Raw genomic sequence first — 20,359 nt, forward strand, 5'->3', positions numbered from 1 at the left:
CTTGTGTGGTAGCCCTACTGTGCCTTTGTAAAAGGGCCCCTTAATGTGCAGAACCCCATTTTGTAGAACTCTCTTCCCCGAAATTTGTGTCTGACAGTCTTTGATTGATTTCAATGTGAAACTCAAAATGTATTTATTCCACCAAGCTTGATAGTCTAATGTTTGCAGTGTTGGATCTTAGATCTTTTTTGAACTATCCTTTCTCTTTTTTATTGAAGTTCTATTTCCCTTTTTTATTGTTATGTATGGAATTGTAAACTGTGTTGATAGTTTTTTTCTTGAGCGGTATATTAAGTTTTAAATAAACTTAAATGTAAACTAATGCACATGTTAACTGCTTAGTGCACTTTAGTAAAAGAATTCCTAATGTTTCAGGTGAAAATTCACCTAATTTAGGTTGATAAAAGTCATAATCCAAATCTAGACCTGCCATTCATTTACCTAGACTTAGGAGCCAGTTTTAGATGTCTAATGCTAAGTTCCTAACTTTTTTCCCCACCCTAAATCTGCCTATGTCACCATCTGCTGTTTAGGATCTACATTTAAAAGTTTAGTGAAATTTTGAGCATAAAGTAGGAACTCAACTGTAGTAAATTAAAAGAGGCCAATTTAGGTGCTTAGGCTCATTTGAAAATTGTCCCCTGTGATTTTTAACTTTTATGATGCACCAAAAAAAAAAAGAACTTCATATAAAAATACATTTTGTTTTTTAAAGGTGTTAAGGGGATAAAGCTGCAGTTGTTATTTATGGCAAATCTAGAAACCCAAAAACTAATTAAGGGCCTCATTTACCTTTTTTTCATTATGTTTCAATGGGGAGAAAGCTTAGTAAATCAAAACCTGAAATTCAGAAAATCAAATCCTTGATGCTCAAGTAATATCTATACCTTCATTTACTAGAAATCGGATTATTCCAGAGATAGTGTCCGAGCCATAGCAAAATGGTCTTTTATTCACAAATGTGATTTTTGTCTCCTGAGAAGATAATCTTATTGAAATATTGTCAGCCTAATTGAAATTGATTTGTGTTTGCCAAACATGATGAATGCTAATGAGGTAGCAAGATTAGAAGAAACCTTGGTGGCATGTTTTGTCTCCTAGATTCTTGTTACACTTATATTGAACAATTTACAGAGATTAGGAATAGTAAACTAAGACATAAATAATCCCCCCCCCCCCCAAATAGCCATTGTTCTTATTTTAACAGCTTATATGCAACAGAACATATAAAGTACAATCCTATAATGTAGGCACCCACACTTATGTGCCCCTTGTGCACACTAGAACTTATATTCGTAAGTGTTCAGTACATGTACCTGCAAAAGTGCTAGCAGGGTGCCTAACTGCTATTCAGCAAATATCTATGCATATAGATGGAACGTTGGGTGAGATATGGGTGGGGCTGCCACGTATGCATGCAGCTTAAATGATATATATCTATAAGTGCCTGCAGTGACACCAGCCATCCACCTGGTGTCACTGCAGGCACCTGAATGTTAGGTGCACCAATACCAGGTGCTTTTATAGAATAAGCAGTGGTGATCCTTGGTCGTCTGTCACCCGGAGCGGATTGCCGCTGCGCACCACCCCAGGTACCGCGCAACCCCCTGGCACATCACCTCCCCCCCCCCCCCCAGTGCATCACCTCCAACCCCCTGGGAGCATTGCTCTTACCTTCTGGGGGTACTGGGAGCAGCCACACGGCTATCGGCTCCACAGGTTCCCTGCCCCGGAACAGGAAGTAACAACAGAGGGAGCAGAGAACCGGTGGAGCAGACAGTCTCACGGCTGCTCCCTTTACCCTCCTGCAGCGTGCACCAGGGTCGGACCACCCCCATTGTACCGCTCTCAGTACGCCACTGAGAATAAACTCCTTCTGCATGGCCTAAGGGCAACTAAATAGACATATCCATTTGTAGGTCTACCCCAATAGCACAGATGCATCTATCAGTAGACTTTTAGTCAAAATTATATGGAGAGCTTAATTTCTGAACAGTTTTTAGCATGTTTCTATGTTACATATATTAAGTTTTAGGCATATTTTTATAATCTTGTACAGGAGTCCATCACTTTCACATAGTTTATGAAGGAAGGCCTTTTCATATTTATTATAAAAGAAAAGCCATTCCAAGTCATACAGCTTGATAATACATTTTATTTGATACTGGTTATGCATAGTTTTCAAATGTCTCATTACGTGTTGTAGCATGCAAAGTGCTCACACATACATCTGAGGGCATTATTTTATACAGGGATGTTTTCTAGTCTTTATTTTATTGCAATTTTCTTTTAAAATACAGAGCAATGCCACAAAAAATAGTTCTGGATGAATAGAGGCTAATATAATTGCAAAAAACACTCCTCAGACCTGAAAACATGTATACTGTATCCCAAGCAAAGGAATTAGATATGAAATCCCATCTATAATCACTAAGGGCCAAATTGTGTACATGGTGCCTGAAAAACAATAAACTACGCCTAAAGTTAGGCGTAATTTATAGATTATGTGCATGTGCTATTCTTGCAACTAAAATGTAAGCGCACCCATTTAGGCCATCGAAAAGCAGACCTAAATACTGCACCTAACTTAGACACAGATTGGGTCTAATAGTGCACAGAGTTATCTCGCACAACTTAAGCCGCAATTTATAGAATTTAGAAGTAAATGTGTGAACAACGGGAATAGAGTCCTCAGTATCAGCATGATGGCATTAACCTGTGTCTAGCCATAAAAGCAAGAAGGGGCTATAACAACCTCCTCTGCAAAAGCTTCTCACGTCACTGCTGCGCCAGAGCCCTTCTTACATCCCAGGACTCATAGCCCAATCATTGTTGAGTTGAAGTTTGGTGGCAGACACAATTGACAATTGGCTCCTGATGAAGAATCGAAACAAGGCTCCTTGTTGAGCCAGCGAACGTTGAATTGCTATGCCGTCTTGCTGTACCGCCATGGTTTTGTTTTCCAGATAAGTGCTGTTTAGCGCTATCGTTATTACACAATTTATATATAGTTTGGGCTAGATTCAGATATTATGCTTGTCCGCGTTAAAAGGGATTGACTGGGATATGAGTCCTGAGGTGTAACAAGTGCTTCAGAGCAACAGCGACGTGAGAAGCCTTTGCAGAGGAGGTTGTAATAGCTCCTTATTGCTTTTATGGCTAGGCCCAGGTTAGTGCCTTTGCACTGATGCTGAGGACTCTATTCCCTTTCTTCATACATTATAGATGGGATTTCATATCTAGTTCCTTTGTTTGTGACACAGTATACATATTTTTAGGTTTGAGAAGTGTTTTTATGAGTCTTTTAATATATAGGCCAATGCCATATTGTTCACTTTTGTCATTTTATCATGTCTATTTATATAGAAGTTATGTGTATTCTTCACATTTTTATACTATTATATTAATATGATCGCAATTAATTTCCATGTATATAGTAAAATCCAATCCTTTCCCATTCATACATTCTTTTTACAAAGATTGATACCCAGATTCCCTTTCTACAAATAAAACAGATTAGAGCCAATTTACTAACATGCACTAACTTTGGCAATTAAGACTAGATTCTATATATGGCACCTAAAAAATTGCTACCCAAAAACATTATTCTATAAGCTGTGCTTAAAGTTGCCCTTTTACAAAGGCACATAAGGGCCTATGCAACCCCTCTGGTCCTTCAGGAATATGTTTTATAGAAGTTCTCTGGAGGTCTGCTTCTTACTGCTCTGGATATCTCTGTTTCCCCCCCAGCCTTAGACTTTTATTTCCCATTGCTGACCCACACCTTCCTGTCTGAGACTCCCAGGACTAGGTCTATTAAGGTGGCACTGTGAAGGATTGTGCTTAAGGGGAAGCGATATCTTCCTATAGATTCTATCACACGTGTATATCCACATCACATAAAGATTTTATGGGGGTATTTTCTGGACATGGTGTGGGCATACTTTTAGAATATACATGCACTTTCCATTTTATAGAGGAATACATGTATCTTTCAAAAAAGATCCCTGTCTACATTTATACCTCTTCCAAATCACACAAGGGTGAGCTAACAAGTCATTTTGAGCTAGGGTTTTGAGAATTGACTGAGGGAGACACTGGGCTTTTCTCTCTGGCCTTAAAGTCTACCACAGAAAAGCCAAACCTTTGATGTTTAGAACTATTTTGCATAATTAGCTCTTTTCATACATGTAGGTTTACATAATCCAGCACTTACATCTTATTTACTGGATTCTCTTCTAAGTATAGTTTTGCATAATCAGCTATTACAATATAAGTACTGCATTTACATGTATAACACATCGAGTGAAGCTACTCTTGTATATTTCTGCTTGACTTACATGTATTTTTCAAAAGGCTCCACATTCAGTGAGTCTATTGGGAAATACCTGGCAAATTGTGAATGTTCGTGCTTGGCTGTAACATTTTGAATAGACATCCTATGCAAAATCTTAATCTGCTAAAATAATGCAAGGGTTGATATTCAAGCCATGCATCTAGCTCACTTCAGTAATTAACCAATCAAAATTGTTAGTTTTCAAAATTAGACCCTGCTGACCCATTTTGGCTTCTCAACCCAATGTCTTTGCCAATAGTTAACCAGTGAAAATTAGGAAGACTCTAAGGCATGTTGGATTAACTTTAACTGGATAATGTTGATAATTAGTACTATCCAATTACAGTTAACCGGTTAATATGACCAATGGAAAAATCAGGTAAAAAGATAATCAGAGGTACCCGAGATAACACATTTTAGTGACTTGTGCAGTAAATAAATATTAGCAGTAAAATATGATACTGCAACTTTGTAACTATGGGTCTGATATTCAGAGCTATTTAAATAGTCAAGAGAATCTCTGACCCTCTTAAATCACAGTAAGATGTCCAACCGCTGATATTTAGTGGCACCAAATCGGGCAGTGTGGCTGAATATTGTCTTTGACTGCCCGTGTTAAAAGTGAGCAGATCAAGAACAGCAAATGGCTTGGCACTGGGGAGAAGCTAGCGGTTATGCAGGTGCCAGCAATATTCAGTTCCGGGACCCACTTAGTTAAGCGGGTGAATTTAGGACAGCTATCATATGCGGGCACTGACTGAATATTGGCCGGGACCCATATAACCTCTGGCAGCCAGCCTCATAAGATTTAGCTCCAGATATGACCCAGCACTGAATATCTGGAGCTATTCTAGCTGGTAATGCTCAACTTTAAAAAAAAAATGCTGACCACCACTGGTTGAATATCGGCTGATATCAGTCTTAACCAAATATCTCTTGGAATATTTGGTAAAAGTTAACCGGATATACTACTCATTAACATTAAGAAGGTTTGATACCACTGAATATTACCACATACGTATTTACACTCTAATTAAATATTCACAAGAAATATAGGGGACTGTAATACTGTGAGCGAGGGTTGAAGGCGGGCCTTCAAAATAGCACAGCCAGACATGTTTGTAAAATAAGGCAAGCACTTTATTCACTTAGGACCTCTTTTATCAAGCTGCGCTAGTGGCTCCCCGGTGTGGTAATGCTGCGCGGGAGCCACTAGTGCATCTTGGTAAAAGAGGCCTTTAGTCCTGAAGCCTATTACTTCACATGGTCAAGCAATGTCTCTTTAATTCTATGAAAAGTCTCAACATGGGCCTGTGGCTGACAGGGCCTAAACCACAGTCTGTGGCACATGACTTCCACACCCCAAACACAGTCTGTAAGCTTCTCTCTCTAGGTTTCCAGATCTAGCTGCAGCCAGACCTCAAAACAAGGCTTCCACATCTTCAAATCAAAAGGTTGGCTTACAGGTCACAGTAGCTAAATCTATATTGTAAAGGCATATACTGGGGCTTCATATCTTCTTTCCCTGGGTCTCATTAATGCCAGTCTGGCCCTGCCTTTTATATTTCTTGGTTCTTGTCCTTTCAACTCCATCCCTCCTGTCTCACTTCCTCCCTAGGCAGGACTAGTGGTTTTAAGGTGGCTCAGACTACTAGAGGGTCTACTCTTAGTGGTGAAGGGCAGTGTTCTATAAACCCCCTCATAGAGGCCATGTACTAAAGCTAACAGAATTAGTGTGTGCTACCCTTTAGTAGAAAGGCCCATAATGATTTTTTTATAAAGATAAAGCAGGAACAGCAGTTATAATTGGGCATAGTGGCCAACAGGTTCCCAAACTTGCAAGAAACGCCTCACTGTATTTTGTTTTTTTCTGCTATATTCGCTTCATATATGCTGACAAGGCATACTGAATTCTACGACATACTTACTGGTTGAGCATATCTTTTCCCATTAGCTTTGGTTGACACCATGCTACATATGCTTTTGAAGGTTATGTGAGTGGGTGGGGATGGGAGGGGTGGGGGGATGCTCTGATCTAGTCTAAGATTTCTGGTGTTCTCTGTACTTCGTTGGCTTTGTCTTTTTCATATGATCATATTCCTGATGGGGCATATTCTCTTTGGTATGTATTCTTTAAAATGTAAAAAAAAGTGAACTTAAAAGAAAAAGTTTTTAAAAAATCCCTAATTCCATTCAACTACAGCCAATGCTTCTCTCAGCTGAACTTCTTTACTTATCAGAAAAACAAGAAAAATGCAAATAAACTTACAAAATGAAAAGAAGTGTTGCATGAGCAAGTTTTGTATTTGATAATGACAGTGGTGTAGGAAGGGGGGGCGGTGGGGCGGTCCGCCCCGGGTGCACGCGCTGGGGGGGTGTCGGCACCGCTGGTTACCTGCTCTCTCTGCCCCAGAACAGGTTATTTCCTGTTCCGGGGCAGCGAAAGCAGGGAACCAACGGAGCCGACGCAGCTCCCAGAGACGACGTGCACTCGGCGGGGCGGAGCACCAGCGGTAACGATGCACTCTGGGAGGGCTTACGCGCGCTGAGGGGGGCGTGCGCGCCAAAGGGGGGGTGTGCTGCGCTGCACCCAAGGGGGTGCGAAGCGGCGACCCGCCCCGGGTGTCAGCCGGCCTCGCTACGCCACTGGATAATGAATATTGTTCCATAATGAAAGAAAATTTGCAAAGTTCACTTACGTATGTCAGTGCGTTATATATTCACTGTAATTCATTCTTTAGGTGTTAAGGGATATTTCTTAGTAGAAAACGTATACACTGGTTTAAAAAAATCTTAAAAGTTGTGTTATTTAACACTTTTCTTTTTTTCAAAACATGTCCCTTTAACCAACCATTTTCTTTTTACAGAAAACTATTTTTTACAGACTATGGGAATGTTGCCAAAGTTGAGAGATGTAACATGGATGGGATGAAAAGGACAAGAATAGTGGTATCAAAAATTAAACAGCCAACCTCCCTTGCACTGGATCTTGTCAATAAATTGGTTTACTGGGCAGATGCATACATGAACTATGTGGAAGTGGTTGACTATGAAGGAAAGAAAAGACATGCTATAATTCAAGGACACAGTGTAAGTATTCACATAGAAAAAAAAAACAGGGCTAGTGCAAAATTTTTTTATTGAGTTATTTTAAGTATAGAAAGACATTGTTGACAACAAAATGCAAATCAGTAGATTGACCATTGCCAATCACAGATTATACTATTTTCTACTTTTTCAATTCGTTTGATATGTTTGTCCTAAATATTTAAATATAGGTGGATAAAAAATGGGAAGAACCAAAAATCCCACAAAATATATGAACAAAACAAACACAGTGGGAATTACCAAATGATGAAGAAGGGAAATACACAATAAAATGCCATTTATTTTAATTAAACCAGAAAAACACAGGAGATGAGTGCATTTGGACTCCACATGAGCCGTGTTTCGGCAATATCGCCTGCATCAGGAGCCTATAAGTTCTAAATAAGAACATCATAACTCTTATGGGATAAAACATAGAGATAACATAAAAACTTTAAAAATGATTAAAAAAAAAACAAAACATCCAACTGATAATTAGCCTGTGGAAGGCAGGCCGGCTAAGTGCCGCAATTGGTGCTGAGCCCAGATATTCAATGCTGGGCCATCTCCAGTGACCAACACTGAATATCCAGGAGGGTTTTTTTGGCCCACTTAAACTTAACCAGCCAAGTTAATACTCATTATTGGCCAGTTACATTTATATCGGCCAAAGATAGGACTGCTATTTATATGGTCCGATTTGTCTGCTAAATTTAGCCAGCAAAGTGCTTATTATTCACGGCTAGCCAGTTATGATGTGCCATATAGCCAGTTAGCTGCTACCCCCTAGATTCTATATAATGCACTTAGATTTAGGTGCCGAAATCGGCGCGGATTCTATAATACCACATGTAACAATTGACTTAACAAGCTAATGAGCACTGATAAGAGCACTTAAGAAGTACTAATGAGTAATAATTGGCACTGATTAAAATTTAGGTGCACAATTCACTAAGTGTACTCTGTAAACAATGTGTGCCGAACATCTCATGTGCGGAGGCAAAAAAGGGTGTGGTTATAGACAGGGAAATGGGAGGGAAAATGGACGTTCCAAAAATTAGGTGCCTAATTATAGAATATGGCCCAGTGCACCTTAAGCTACACGCTGAGATTTACACCAGATTTCCATTGGCATAAATGGATGCACACAGATATTAGCACTGAAATATCAACTAAGCATATCAGGGCCTAAATCTAGGTGCTGATTATAGAATACGCTTAGTCAGCACCGATGTTTTAGGCACCATATATAGAATCTCTTCCTATGAGGGGGATTCTATATATATGGCGCCTAAATAATAGAGGCAGAAAACATTTTTGCCTAAGCGTATTCTATAAGTGGCACCTAGATTTAGGCATGGTATATAGAATACGCTTAGTTGATACTCCAGCACCTAAAACTACATGCATCCATTTACACCAAAAAAACCATGGCGTAACTCCTGGCATGTAGATTTCAGCGCAGAGGGCCATATTCTATAACTATGCATGTAAATTTTGAAACGTCCACGAAATGCCCATTTTCCCACCCAAAACCATGCCCCTTTTTGTTTGCACACTTTAGAAGTTAGTCACACTGCATTACAGAATACACTTAGCAAGTTATGCGTATAAATTCTAATTATTGCCATTTAGTGCTCATTGTCGCTTGTTAAGTGCTGTTATCAAAGCTAATTAGATTGTTAAGCCAATTACGTTATGTGCATTGTTACCTGTAAGTGCTATTTAAGTGCTATTTAACTGGCCAGGAACCATTCCTGGCAGGTTAAATAGTACTAAATAACAGCCAGCATGCATATATGAACATGTTAATACATGATAAAAGAGCTGGGGTAAAAAGGAGCCCTGTGGTGGTGTCAGCACTTAGATTTGCCATAGTAAGTAAAAGGTTAAATAAAAGGAAATGGCTGTGTGGTAAGTACACACTTGCCGCACAGCCATTTCCAGGGGGAGCCCTTACCACCACCTATTTAGGAGGCTGTAAGGGTTTGCGTGTTAACCCAGCGGTAACCGGGCAGCATGCAGTGCTGCCAGATTATTGCTGAGTAAGTCCTCGGTACAAAAAAAAATTACATCATACTGGAAATGGTGCATGGTAAGGGTGGCACTACCATTGGCTCCTGCAGTGGGCTGGTAGTAGTGCCAGCTTGGCGCACACCAACGCTGTGTTAGCTCTGCCACAGTGTTGTAAAAGAGCTCCGAACTGAAGTGATTGTTTATATTTGCAATATGCATAAGTATATACAAGATGGTAGGCGCTGAATTGTGTGTGGAGCATAGTGAGAAAAAAATATATCGGGAGGTGGTGGAGATGAAAACAGTAACGGAATTCAAGCATGCCTGGGATAAACATAAAGGAATCCTGTGCAGAAGGAATGGATCCTCAGAAGCTTAGCCGAGATTGGGAGGCGGTGCTGGTGTTTGGGTGGTGGGGCTAGTTCTGGGCAAGACTTCTACGGTCTGTGTCCTGAAAATGGCAGATACAAATCAAGGTAAGGTATACACAAGAAGTAGCACATATGAATTTATCTTGTTGGGCAGACTAGATGGACCGTACAGGTCTTTTTCTGCCGTCATCTACTATGTTACTATGTATGTATATATGTATCATCAGTATGTATTTATTATGTATGAAAAATAGTGTGTGTATTAACAAATTATTGTGTATACATTTAAAATTTTTTAAATAAATTGTGTTGAGCTAGAGGTAACATAAAAATAAATAAATAACAGATGAGGGTGTGTGTAAACTTGCTAAAACGGCATGTTATTTGAAGAACAATCCGAAGAGTTTATGGGCCCTGTTTACTAAGCCATATGTATTTAGAGACACGCTCCAGATGACCATTGAATGTGCTTATGTTAAATTCACTTGCCATCTGGTCCCTGAAACAGTTTTAATGAAACGCTGGCCATTGTTGACCTGGGGGCAAGTTTCCATTTTAAATTGTCTTCTTGCTACAAAGATAAGTTGCTCTTTAAATTCATTAAATTTCATATAACTTACAGAAAAAAATTTTGAGCACTGTTGAGCATTGACATTGTCGGAAAGTTTTTGCGAATGATGAAGTCATGATCTGTTTGGATCGCTACTGCTCTGTAAAACCCAGTAGGGCCTGAGCATTTTTGAGGCTTTTTCTTCCTTTTAGAAGAAAATTTATTTTCAATATTTATTGGTGTTTCATAGGAACATTTGTGGATTGCCTTCATGTTATAGCTTCAGCACTAGCGATTCCACACCCCTTTGGTTGTTTCTTTAGACACAATTAACCATTAAAAACAGAAGATAACAGATTAAGCTAATTTCAAGTGAAAAAGAACTCACCTATCCCCTGATGCAGCTCAAAGAATAGAAACTGGAACCAAGTTAGCATTTGTTCATGGTGCTTAGATAAGTATGTTTCAAATCAACATTTTACTTACACACACATCAAATGGACAAAAATAGAACCAATGTAATAATTGAGAGATATCTTCACAACATCATTCAAAGCCATATGAAGATCACTATTGTAGTTTTGTCTCTTTGATATAAAGATCTCCTCTATTTCATTTCTTTTGGTTTAGAAATTGAGCTGACAATACATTAAAAGAACTGAATTGCTTTTGAAGGCAAAATTACAGTTTTTCCACGTTTGAAGGTATTCAAATTTATTGGATGCCTTCACAATTGGCAAGGTTTTGTTTATTTTTACAAGTACTCCCTTATAAAATTTCCTCACACAGATACATTACAAATCAGGCATATCCAATATTTTGCATGGATAGATTTTTAATGCTGAAAAGCATCTTTTGATGCTATGAGAAAAGTTTGGATGACTATAAAATTGTTGAAATAATAGTACAGGAAAGACAAGTATTAAGTAGCACAAAAACATCCACCCTGCACTGCTAGTACGTGCTTACCGCTGCTCATAATGGCTTACCAAGGGATGTGCTCAGGCTTCCTGTGGTAAGATTCAAATCTGAGGGGTCCTTTTACTATGCCACAGTAAAAAGTGGCCTAAGGTAGTGTAGGCACGTGTATTGGGCACAAGCCGGGCCAGTTTTTACCGCATCTACAAAAAATGGGGGGGGGGGGGGGGGTTAATAGGACAGGAAAAGGACCTGCAGTAAAAATGAAACCAGTGTGTGCCCCAAACCAGCCTGACCCCTTAGCACCACCCATTCATCTAGTGGTAAAGGCTCACATGCTACATGCGCGGTGACAGGTTGGCGCACGCCAAGTGCCGATTACCACACGTGTAGGAGGAAATAAATAATTCGCCCAGGCATTATGGGTGCATACCAAATCTGAAATTACCACCAGGAGGGTGCGCTGTCCTGGCAGTACTCTCATTTTGGTACACACTGCATGTGCTTAGAGCCTACTGTGGCTTAGTAAAAGGACCCCTGAACACACAATGTGTTAAAAAAATATTCAAGGGGCATGTCTGGGGGGTGGAGAGCAAGTGTTCTTGCACTAATCAGTTAGTGCATTCGCATTACTGAGTGCTAATTGGAGAGTACAGGATTACCGCGTGAAGCTTTACCACCTACAAAATAGGTTTCAGTAAGTGACCCTGTGGTAATTTTTTTAAATGGCCATATGCTAATGGCAATCCGAGGGGCTCATTTACAAAGTGGCGGTAAGACCAATGCAGGCTTACCGCTTGCTAAAAGGGAAGTACTGCTGGGCTACCGCAGCAGCCCGGTGGTAGTTCCCACCCCTCATCGAGCGCCATTTTCAATGCCGGTGTGTACCCGGCAGTAATTGGGCAGTGCCGCGTGCTAGTTACTGCCGGGGTAGTGCGGGAGCCCTTACCGCCTCCTCAATGAGTAGCAGCAAGGGCTCCCACCCAAAATGGGCACGCAGCAATTTCTTTTTTTAAAAACCTGTCTTTTACCTACTCCAGTAAAAGGGGGACTCGGCACACGTCAAAAACACGTGCTGACACCAGTGCAGGCCCCCTTTTGCTGCAGCTTTGTTTAAGGACTCCTTACAGCATGGCTATCAATAGAAGAAATAGAAAATAGGCCATTTTCTAGCTTCAGTAAAAATGGCCTTAGCATGGGAAAAACCTACATAAGGGCGCACTAGGGCCACTTTTTACTGCACCTTAGTAAAAGGACCTATTTATGAATTTGTTATCCCGCAATTTGACCTATATGTACAAAGCATTCAGAGTTTATTATGTCACAGAATTGTTTTCTTTACAATAAAAGTATAAAACTTCCAGCTTAGCCTTATGAAGCTATACAAAATGGATAATGCCTCTGAAAACCTATATGTGTGTAATCTTTTAGGGGTCCTTTTACCAAGCTGTGGTAAATAGGACCCTTCAGTAGCGGGGGTGGGGGGACATTTTTGCCAAGCACAAGGGTCCTTTTTACCACAGTGGGTAAAAAGCCCCTAAAAAAAAGACAAGGCCATACAGTACGATTATTCTTACTGAGTGGACATGTGGGGGTGGGGAGGGGGGAAGAGAGAACTTACAGCGGTAAGGGCTCCTGCGCAAACTCGGTAGTATAAATTTTGGAAAAATACCTCCAGAGCTGGGAATGCTGCTCGCAGGACTACCGTGGAGCGGCAACCCTTTCGTAAAAGGGCCCTTTAGAGAATAATTCCATGTAACTTATAAATGTTGAACTTTGTTGATATAGACAAGTAAAATAATTTTGAAAAGGTTGATAATTTTAAGGTCAGTTTTGGAAGATTCACTGAGCAGAAAAATAGCTGGTTATTTTTAGCTAATAATCTTTAGGACAATTTTCTCTAGATCTTCTCCTGCAATGTTGTTTACTGAAAGTTAAATTTAGTCAGATAAGTAGAAGTTAACAAGTCAGAGAGTCACATTTTGCATGGCCAGGGTTGAATGACTAAATTTAGGCTGCCTTTGAATTGCCTCTGAAGCCAGGGCTTGGGTTCAAGTAGGGGCACCAATAAGCAAGTTGGGGAGACCTCCTCCGCTTCTCTCTCACTGCCCCATCCAGATTCTCTCTTCGATGAGCAGCAGCTGCGGCAAAAGAATTTCCATTACAGCATGGAGCCTGTGAACCCTCTGATGCTGATTCTTCTGTTTGATTCTATATATGGCATCCCAAAAAAGGAGAGCTGAAAAAAAGCGCTGTTCTATAAGCCATTCTTAAAGTTAGGCATGTTGCATAGAACACTGCTGATGCCCGGGAATTGCACCTAACTTTAGATGTGGCCATTTGTACCGCTGAAATATGATGCAAATGTATGTGCCTACATCAGGCAGGTATCGCTATTATTCTGTAATGTGTATTAATTTTAGGAATGCCCCCATCATGCCCATTTCTACGCCCCCTTTTTCACATTGTGCATGGATCCTGTACCTAAATTTATGTGCTTGAATGCCAATTAAAATGAATTTGTGCCAATAATTGCTTGTTAAAAAGCCAATTATTGGCACTAATTAGCTAGTTATTCAATTAAGTTGTATGTGCAAATTGGGCACACACACACACACAACTTTGTGTGACTTTGAGGGGTCCTTTTACCAAGCTGTGATTTTAAAAAAAGCCCTGCGGTAGCAGTGGTGGCTGTTTTTGCCATGCGCATGGGCTCTTTTTACTGCAGCAGGTAAAAAGTCCCTAAAGAAGACATGGCCATGTGGTAAGATTATTCTTTCCACATGGCCATGCAGAGGGGAGGTGGTAAGGGCTCCCAAAGTAACGCGGCACTGCCCTTTACCGTCGTGTTAGTGCCGCATTAGAAATTACAGAATTATTTTCTGTAGCACCGGAAATGGTGTGAGTTTGAGGTGGAACAACCACTGGTAGCCACATTGGTCCTGCAGTAGTTCCGGGTGGCCATGTGGCAAGCTTTTAGTAAAAAGACCCCCCCCCCCCCCCTACAGAATTAGGCAGATGATGCTCAATGTTACATTCAATGTTGAGATTGGAATTGAGATTTGCAAGTCAGGATGGGTTCAATTCTGGAGGTATTTTACAAAAAGATCTGTGAAATGCAGAGCCTTTTGTAAAACTGATGTAAGGAAGTGCAAGACTGCACACATATTTGCCAGTACAAAATCATGCAGTAGAGATGGCTCAATGCACTAGTTCTACTGAACAATCAATGGAAAAAAATCATGCCACTATGCTATAAGCAATGTACATGCAAATTACTGTTGTGTTAAAAATGTGGCTGTAATTCACAGTCATCATGAAATGTCACACTTACTGTCAGGGCTTGAAAAGTAATTGGCTCAGACACCGAAAGGAAGAGTGACATTAACAAATTAAGGGGTCCTTTTACTAAACTGCAGGAAAAAGGGCTCTGTGGTAGCAGCGGGGGCCAGGTTTCCTACACGCCAGGACCATTTTTACTGCAGCAGATAAAAATCCCCCTCCCCCCCACAAAAAAAAATAACCATTCTGCAAGATAACTCTTACCGCATGGCCATGTGGCAGGAAACACATAATGCCACCCATTGAGTTTAGTGCTGCACTAGAAAAAAATGTTTCCGATACACCAGAAATGGTGCATGCTCGAGCCGTAACCACTGCCGGCAGCTGCATTGGCCCTGTGGTAGTTCTGATTTAGCATGCAGTAAGCCCATGTTGGATGCACTAACTATGTAGCACAGGAAAGCCCACTTCTCAATGGAGAGTACCCACCTCTTGACATGCCCCATCCCCCCCCATAATATTTATAAGCACCCAGATTAGCACGTTCTGATTTGGCAGTTACCGTAGGATACCTGAGCACATCTCATGGTATGTTATTTTAAGCTGCATTAGGAACATGTTAGCACCTAGTGAAGCTTAGTAAAAGGGCCCCTTAATTTTTTAAGGCATTCTAATGAATTGAGGGGCCCTTTTACAAAGCGATGGTAAGCCCAATGTGGGCTTACTACTCGCTAAAATGGAAGTACCGCCGAGCTACCGCAGCAGCCCGGCAGTAGTTCCCACCCCCAGTGCACACCATTTTTGTAGCGCCACTGTGTACCCAGCGGTAAGTGGGCATCACGCTCTGCCCGGTTACCATTGGGGTACCACAGGAGCCCTTACTGCCACCTGAATGGGTGCATGGCAAGTGCTTCACTTGCCACATGGCCATTTCTTCATAAAAAGAAAGACCTGCCTTTTACCCACTGTGGTAAAAGAGGGGGGGGGGGGGGGCTCGGCATGCATCAACAACACCTTTGCTGCAGCTTCGTAAAAGGACCCCTGAATGCACACAAAGAAATGTTCATCCCCATTACATTATAATTCAACCCCATGCAAACCCACAACTACACACTTAAATATACCATCTTGCAAATCAAGAAACATAATAGCCAAGGATACTTTTATAAAAATTACCAAACTAAGTTAGGTATTCATAATAGCCTTCTGAACATATGGCTTTTCATAAGACATAAGTATCACACTGGGACAGACCAAAGGTCCATCTAGCCCAGCACCCTGTCTCCAACAGTGGCCAATCCAGGTCACAATCACCCGACAAGATCCATGGAGCAAAGCATTTTGTGCTGCTTGTCCCAGGAACAGTGGATTTTTCCCTACGTTCCTTTAATAACATTCTATGGCCTTTTCTTTCAGGAAGCCGTCCAAACCTTTCTTAAGCTCTGCTAAGCTAACCGCCTTAACCACATTCTCCGGAAACAAATTCTAGAGTCGAATTACGTGCTGAGTAAAGAAAACTTTTCTCGTATTTGTTTTAAACTTACTGCACTCCAGCTTCATCGCATGCCCGCTTGTCCTAGTAATTTTGGAGAGCATAAATAGATGCTCCATATCTATCTTTTCCACTCCGCTCATTATTTTATATACCTCTATCATATCACTCCTCAGCCGCCTTTTCTCCAAGCTGAATAGCCCCAGCTGCTTTAGCCTTTCCTCGTAGGAAAGTCGTCCCATCCCCTTAATCATCTTCGTCGCCCTTCTCTCCATGACATTTCTAAATTCAGTACCTGCAAAGAGTAATAGTGCATATGGCCATTACTTGATCATGTGTCTTGTTACTGTCCAGAACAGAACTCAAAATATTTGGAGGAGGCATAAAAATTTGTCCCATGTTGGTGATGGTAACATGGGACTGAACATGACTTTGAGATATTGTTGAAATTTAAAATAGACATGGTTGGAAAATGGAGGGATTGTAATTGGCTGGGGGAGTATAGGAGAAGTACAGAAAATATTGTGGAAAAAGGCTAGAGCAAGAAAGGTGGAAAAGGAGTTGCAGAGAAAGAAAAAACATGGTCCTTGTGGCAAGGAAGGATTACTTAGCTGGTAGCATTGTGAGTTGTTGAAATGCACCGTGGTTTTGTTAAGAATCTGTATTATTGTTTGGATATGTTTGTGTGAGAACTCTGTGAAGCTCACGTGAAGTATGAAGACAGTTCTTGTGTTAAAATAAATGAAATTGCAGCCGGGATTCTGCCAAATATGTTATCTAGATTATGATAATTGCACTTAGCAAGCAATTACTGACACTAATTGGCATTAAATAGAATTTACGTGCATAACTGTTTAAGCATAGCCTGTAACGTGATGTGCTTAAATTCTAAGATGCAGATCTGAAAAGGGTGTGTGGCAATAGGAGGGGTATGGTCAGATTGTGGGCGTTCCTTGAATTTACATGCAGTGTTATAGAACATGCTCGATCCACTTGTAATTTAGGCATCAGCATTTACAACAGGTTTTCATTGGCGTAAATGGCTGTGACTAAATACAGTCGCAGATAACTGGCGCTGGGCGCATTTTATTAACAATGCCTAGATTTATATGTATTCTGTAAACTGCACCTAACTTTAGGTGCAGTTTATAGAATATGCCTAGAGATATTTTTTTGGCGCTGACTTTTTAGGCATGATATATCTAATCTAGCCCATAATGTCCATTATAAAGTAATAGCGTAAGTCGGAAGTTACATGTCTATGTTTAGGCATACCCACTTAGGCCATGTCAATAGCAGGTGCAAATGTGCATGCCTAAGTGCCTAATGTGCATGCCTAAGTTATTTATAAGTACTACTACTACTTATCATTTCTATAACGCTACAAGGCATACGTAGCGCTGTACACCATACATGAAGAGACAGTCCCTGCTCAAAGAGCTTACAATCTAAATAGGACAGACAAACAGACAGAACAAGCAAAAGACAAGGAAATTAAAGAGGAGATAAAAGGTACAGGGCAAGTGAGTAGTGGTTAGGAGACAAAAGCAGCGTCAGAGGTGGACTTTTAGCCTGGATTTAAAAACGGCCAAAGACAGGGCTAGACGTACAGGCTCGGGAAGTCTATTCCAGGCGTGGGGAGTAGCGAGATAAAAGGAACGGAGTCTGGAATTAGCAGTAGAGGAGAAGGGGACAGACAAGAGAGATTTATCCACGGAACGGAGTACCCGAGGGGGGGGCTTAGAGAGAGACAAGAGTTTGAGAGGTACTGGGGAGCGGTAGAGTGAATGCACTTGTAGGTCAGTAAGAGAAGGGGTCTTTTTACCAAGCTGTGGGGAAAAGGGCCCTGCACTAGAGACAGAGGCCATTTTCCCGTGTGCCAGAGCCCTTTTTACTGCAGTGGGTAAAAGAGCCCCAAGCACACATGGCCATGCTGTGAGAGAACTTTTAGGGAGCCTTTACCACCACCTATTCAGGTGGCGAAAAGGGTTCCTGCGCTAACCCAGCAGTAACCAAGCAGCGTGCGACGATGCCCAATTACCACTGGGTTATCACCGCAAAAGCCATTTCTGGGGTTTTTCTTCTTCCCAGGAAATGGTGTGCACTCGGGGCAGGACTACCATCAGCAGCTGTGTTAGGCCGGCAGTAGTCCCAGAAGAGCGAACAGTAAGCCCGCATTGGGCTTACCACTGCTGTGTAATAGGGCCCCTAAGTGGATGAAACACCCACGGACCACTCATGGTCCTCCCCTTGCTAAGGCAGTTGCACGCTGCAGTTATGTAATACCGCTAAGCATGTGCCTAGCACTTATACATGAAACATTTAAAGTTATACATGTAAGTGCTAGTAATTCTATATCTTACACAAACAACTGGCACCTAATTTTGGGCAGCCTGTTATAGAAAGAGAGGGTAAGAGGGCAAGGGGCCATCTCAGGTACCTTATGTTACATCACTTGTACATTATAGAGGATGTGAGGGGGTTTATAGAACACTGCCCCACACCCTTAAGAATAGTCTCTCAGCCTGAGCCATCTTAAGGATGCTAGTGCCACCCCAGGAAGAAGTGAGCTGGGAGGGGCGGAGCCAGTACCAGGGAGTTTAAAAGACAGGGCCAGACTGAGGCTAAGGAGGTCCAGAGAGGGAAGAGTTGAAGCCCCAGCCTATGCCGCTGCAGGGCCTATATAATGATCGTGATCTGGCTGAGGTAAGCCAATTTTGCTTCTTTATTGAGACTTACAGGAGCCAGACCTGGAAGAACCAATAACTTACAGGCTGTGTTTGGGTCGTGGCATCCCCAGCAGCTACAGACCGTGTTTTGGGCCTGCCACTCAGAGCCCACTTAAGACTGTTACTGAACCGCAGAGGTTTTTCTGCCTTATAGTCCTGGCCTGTGAATTAACAGGCCTCAGGATTCTGTTAAATAAATATGCATTTTGTTTGTATCCCCTTTGTCTGGCTGTGTTATTTCACCGGCCCACCCACAAACCTCACTCGGTGTATCACAGGAGACTCATATCTATAAACTGCAACATAATACAACATTGGCGGATTTCTACAGTACATATTCACCATATGGTTGGTGCCTTAATGACATATACTGAAATAATCTAATGACTATATTAGAAAGAAAAAGAATGCTACCGTGAAGACTAAATTTGCAAATGGTGGTATGCAGTTTAAAGGTTAATGACATTACTTTCTCATAACATATTTCATGTACTGGACATTAATTTTATAGCCTATTAATAGTTAGAAGTAATATGTTTTAAATCAAGAATGCCTAAGCTGAACAGAATATAACAGATGTGTTCCTTATATATTTCTTCTGAACAAGGAACATTCAGATTTTCTTGAATTAGTAGCTTAGAAGACAATCAGGCTCATTTTCAAAAGAGAAGGACGTCCAAAAATTGCCATAAATCAGCACCTGAACGTCCTCTCTCAGAGGTCCGTCGCAAGGACATCCAAATTTAAAGGGGGCATATCGGAGGCGTGGTGAAGGTGGGACTTGAGCATTCCTAAGAGCTGGATGTCTTTAACCCATAATAGAAAAAAGCAGAGACGTCCATGACTACAACTTGGACGTTGTCACCCGGACCTCCCCCAGTGGTCACTAACCCTTCCCACCCTCAAAAAACATTACTAAAAATATTACTTGCCAGCCTCTATGCCAACCTCAGATGTCATACTCAGGTCCATCACAGCGCTTGCAGGTCCCTAGAGCAGTTTTAGGGGTGCAGTGCATTTAAGATAGGTGGACCCAGACCCAAACCCCCCTACCTGTTACATTTGTGGGGGAAACAGCGAGCCCTCCAAAGCCCACCAGAAACCCTCTGTACCCACATCTAGGTGCCCCCCTTCACCCGTAAGAGCTATGGTAATGGTGTACTGTTGGGGGTAGTGGGTATTGGGGGGGGGGTTTGGGGGCTCAGCACACAAGGTAAGGCAGCTATGTACCTTGGAGCATTTTATGAAGTCCACTGCAGTGCCCCCTAGGATGCCCGATTGCTGTCTTGGCATGTCAGGGGGACCAGTGCACTACAAATGTTGGCTCCTCCCAAGTCCAAATGGCTTGCATTTGGATATTTTTGACTTGGATGTTTTTGGTTTTGAAAATTGCCGAAAGTCAAAGACATCCAAATCTAAGGACGTCCTTTGTATTTTTGAAATGAAAGATGGATGTCCATCTTTTTTTGAAAATTAGCTTTTCCCCGCCTCCGGATTTGGACGTTTTACAAAGACGTCCAAATCCCAACTTAGACGTTTCTTTTGAAAATGCCCCTCAGTATGACTTAGAAGACTAGA

At 41.4% G+C, this 20,359-nt stretch overlaps 1 protein-coding gene across 1 annotated transcript in view; it reads left to right on the forward strand.

Moving 5' to 3' along the window:
- The window catches only part of LRP1B (LDL receptor related protein 1B), a 1,639,960-nt gene that overhangs the window by 548,085 nt on the left and 1,071,516 nt on the right, over positions 1-20,359 (forward strand). Inside the window, 1 exon segment of the mRNA XM_030210865.1 lies at positions 7,204-7,426. Within this exon segment, the coding sequence (XP_030066725.1) occupies positions 7,204-7,426 (223 nt within the window).

This window comes from Microcaecilia unicolor, chromosome 7 (assembly GCF_901765095.1).
Source record: "Microcaecilia unicolor chromosome 7, aMicUni1.1, whole genome shotgun sequence".
Taxonomy (NCBI): domain Eukaryota; kingdom Metazoa; phylum Chordata; class Amphibia; order Gymnophiona; family Siphonopidae; genus Microcaecilia; species Microcaecilia unicolor.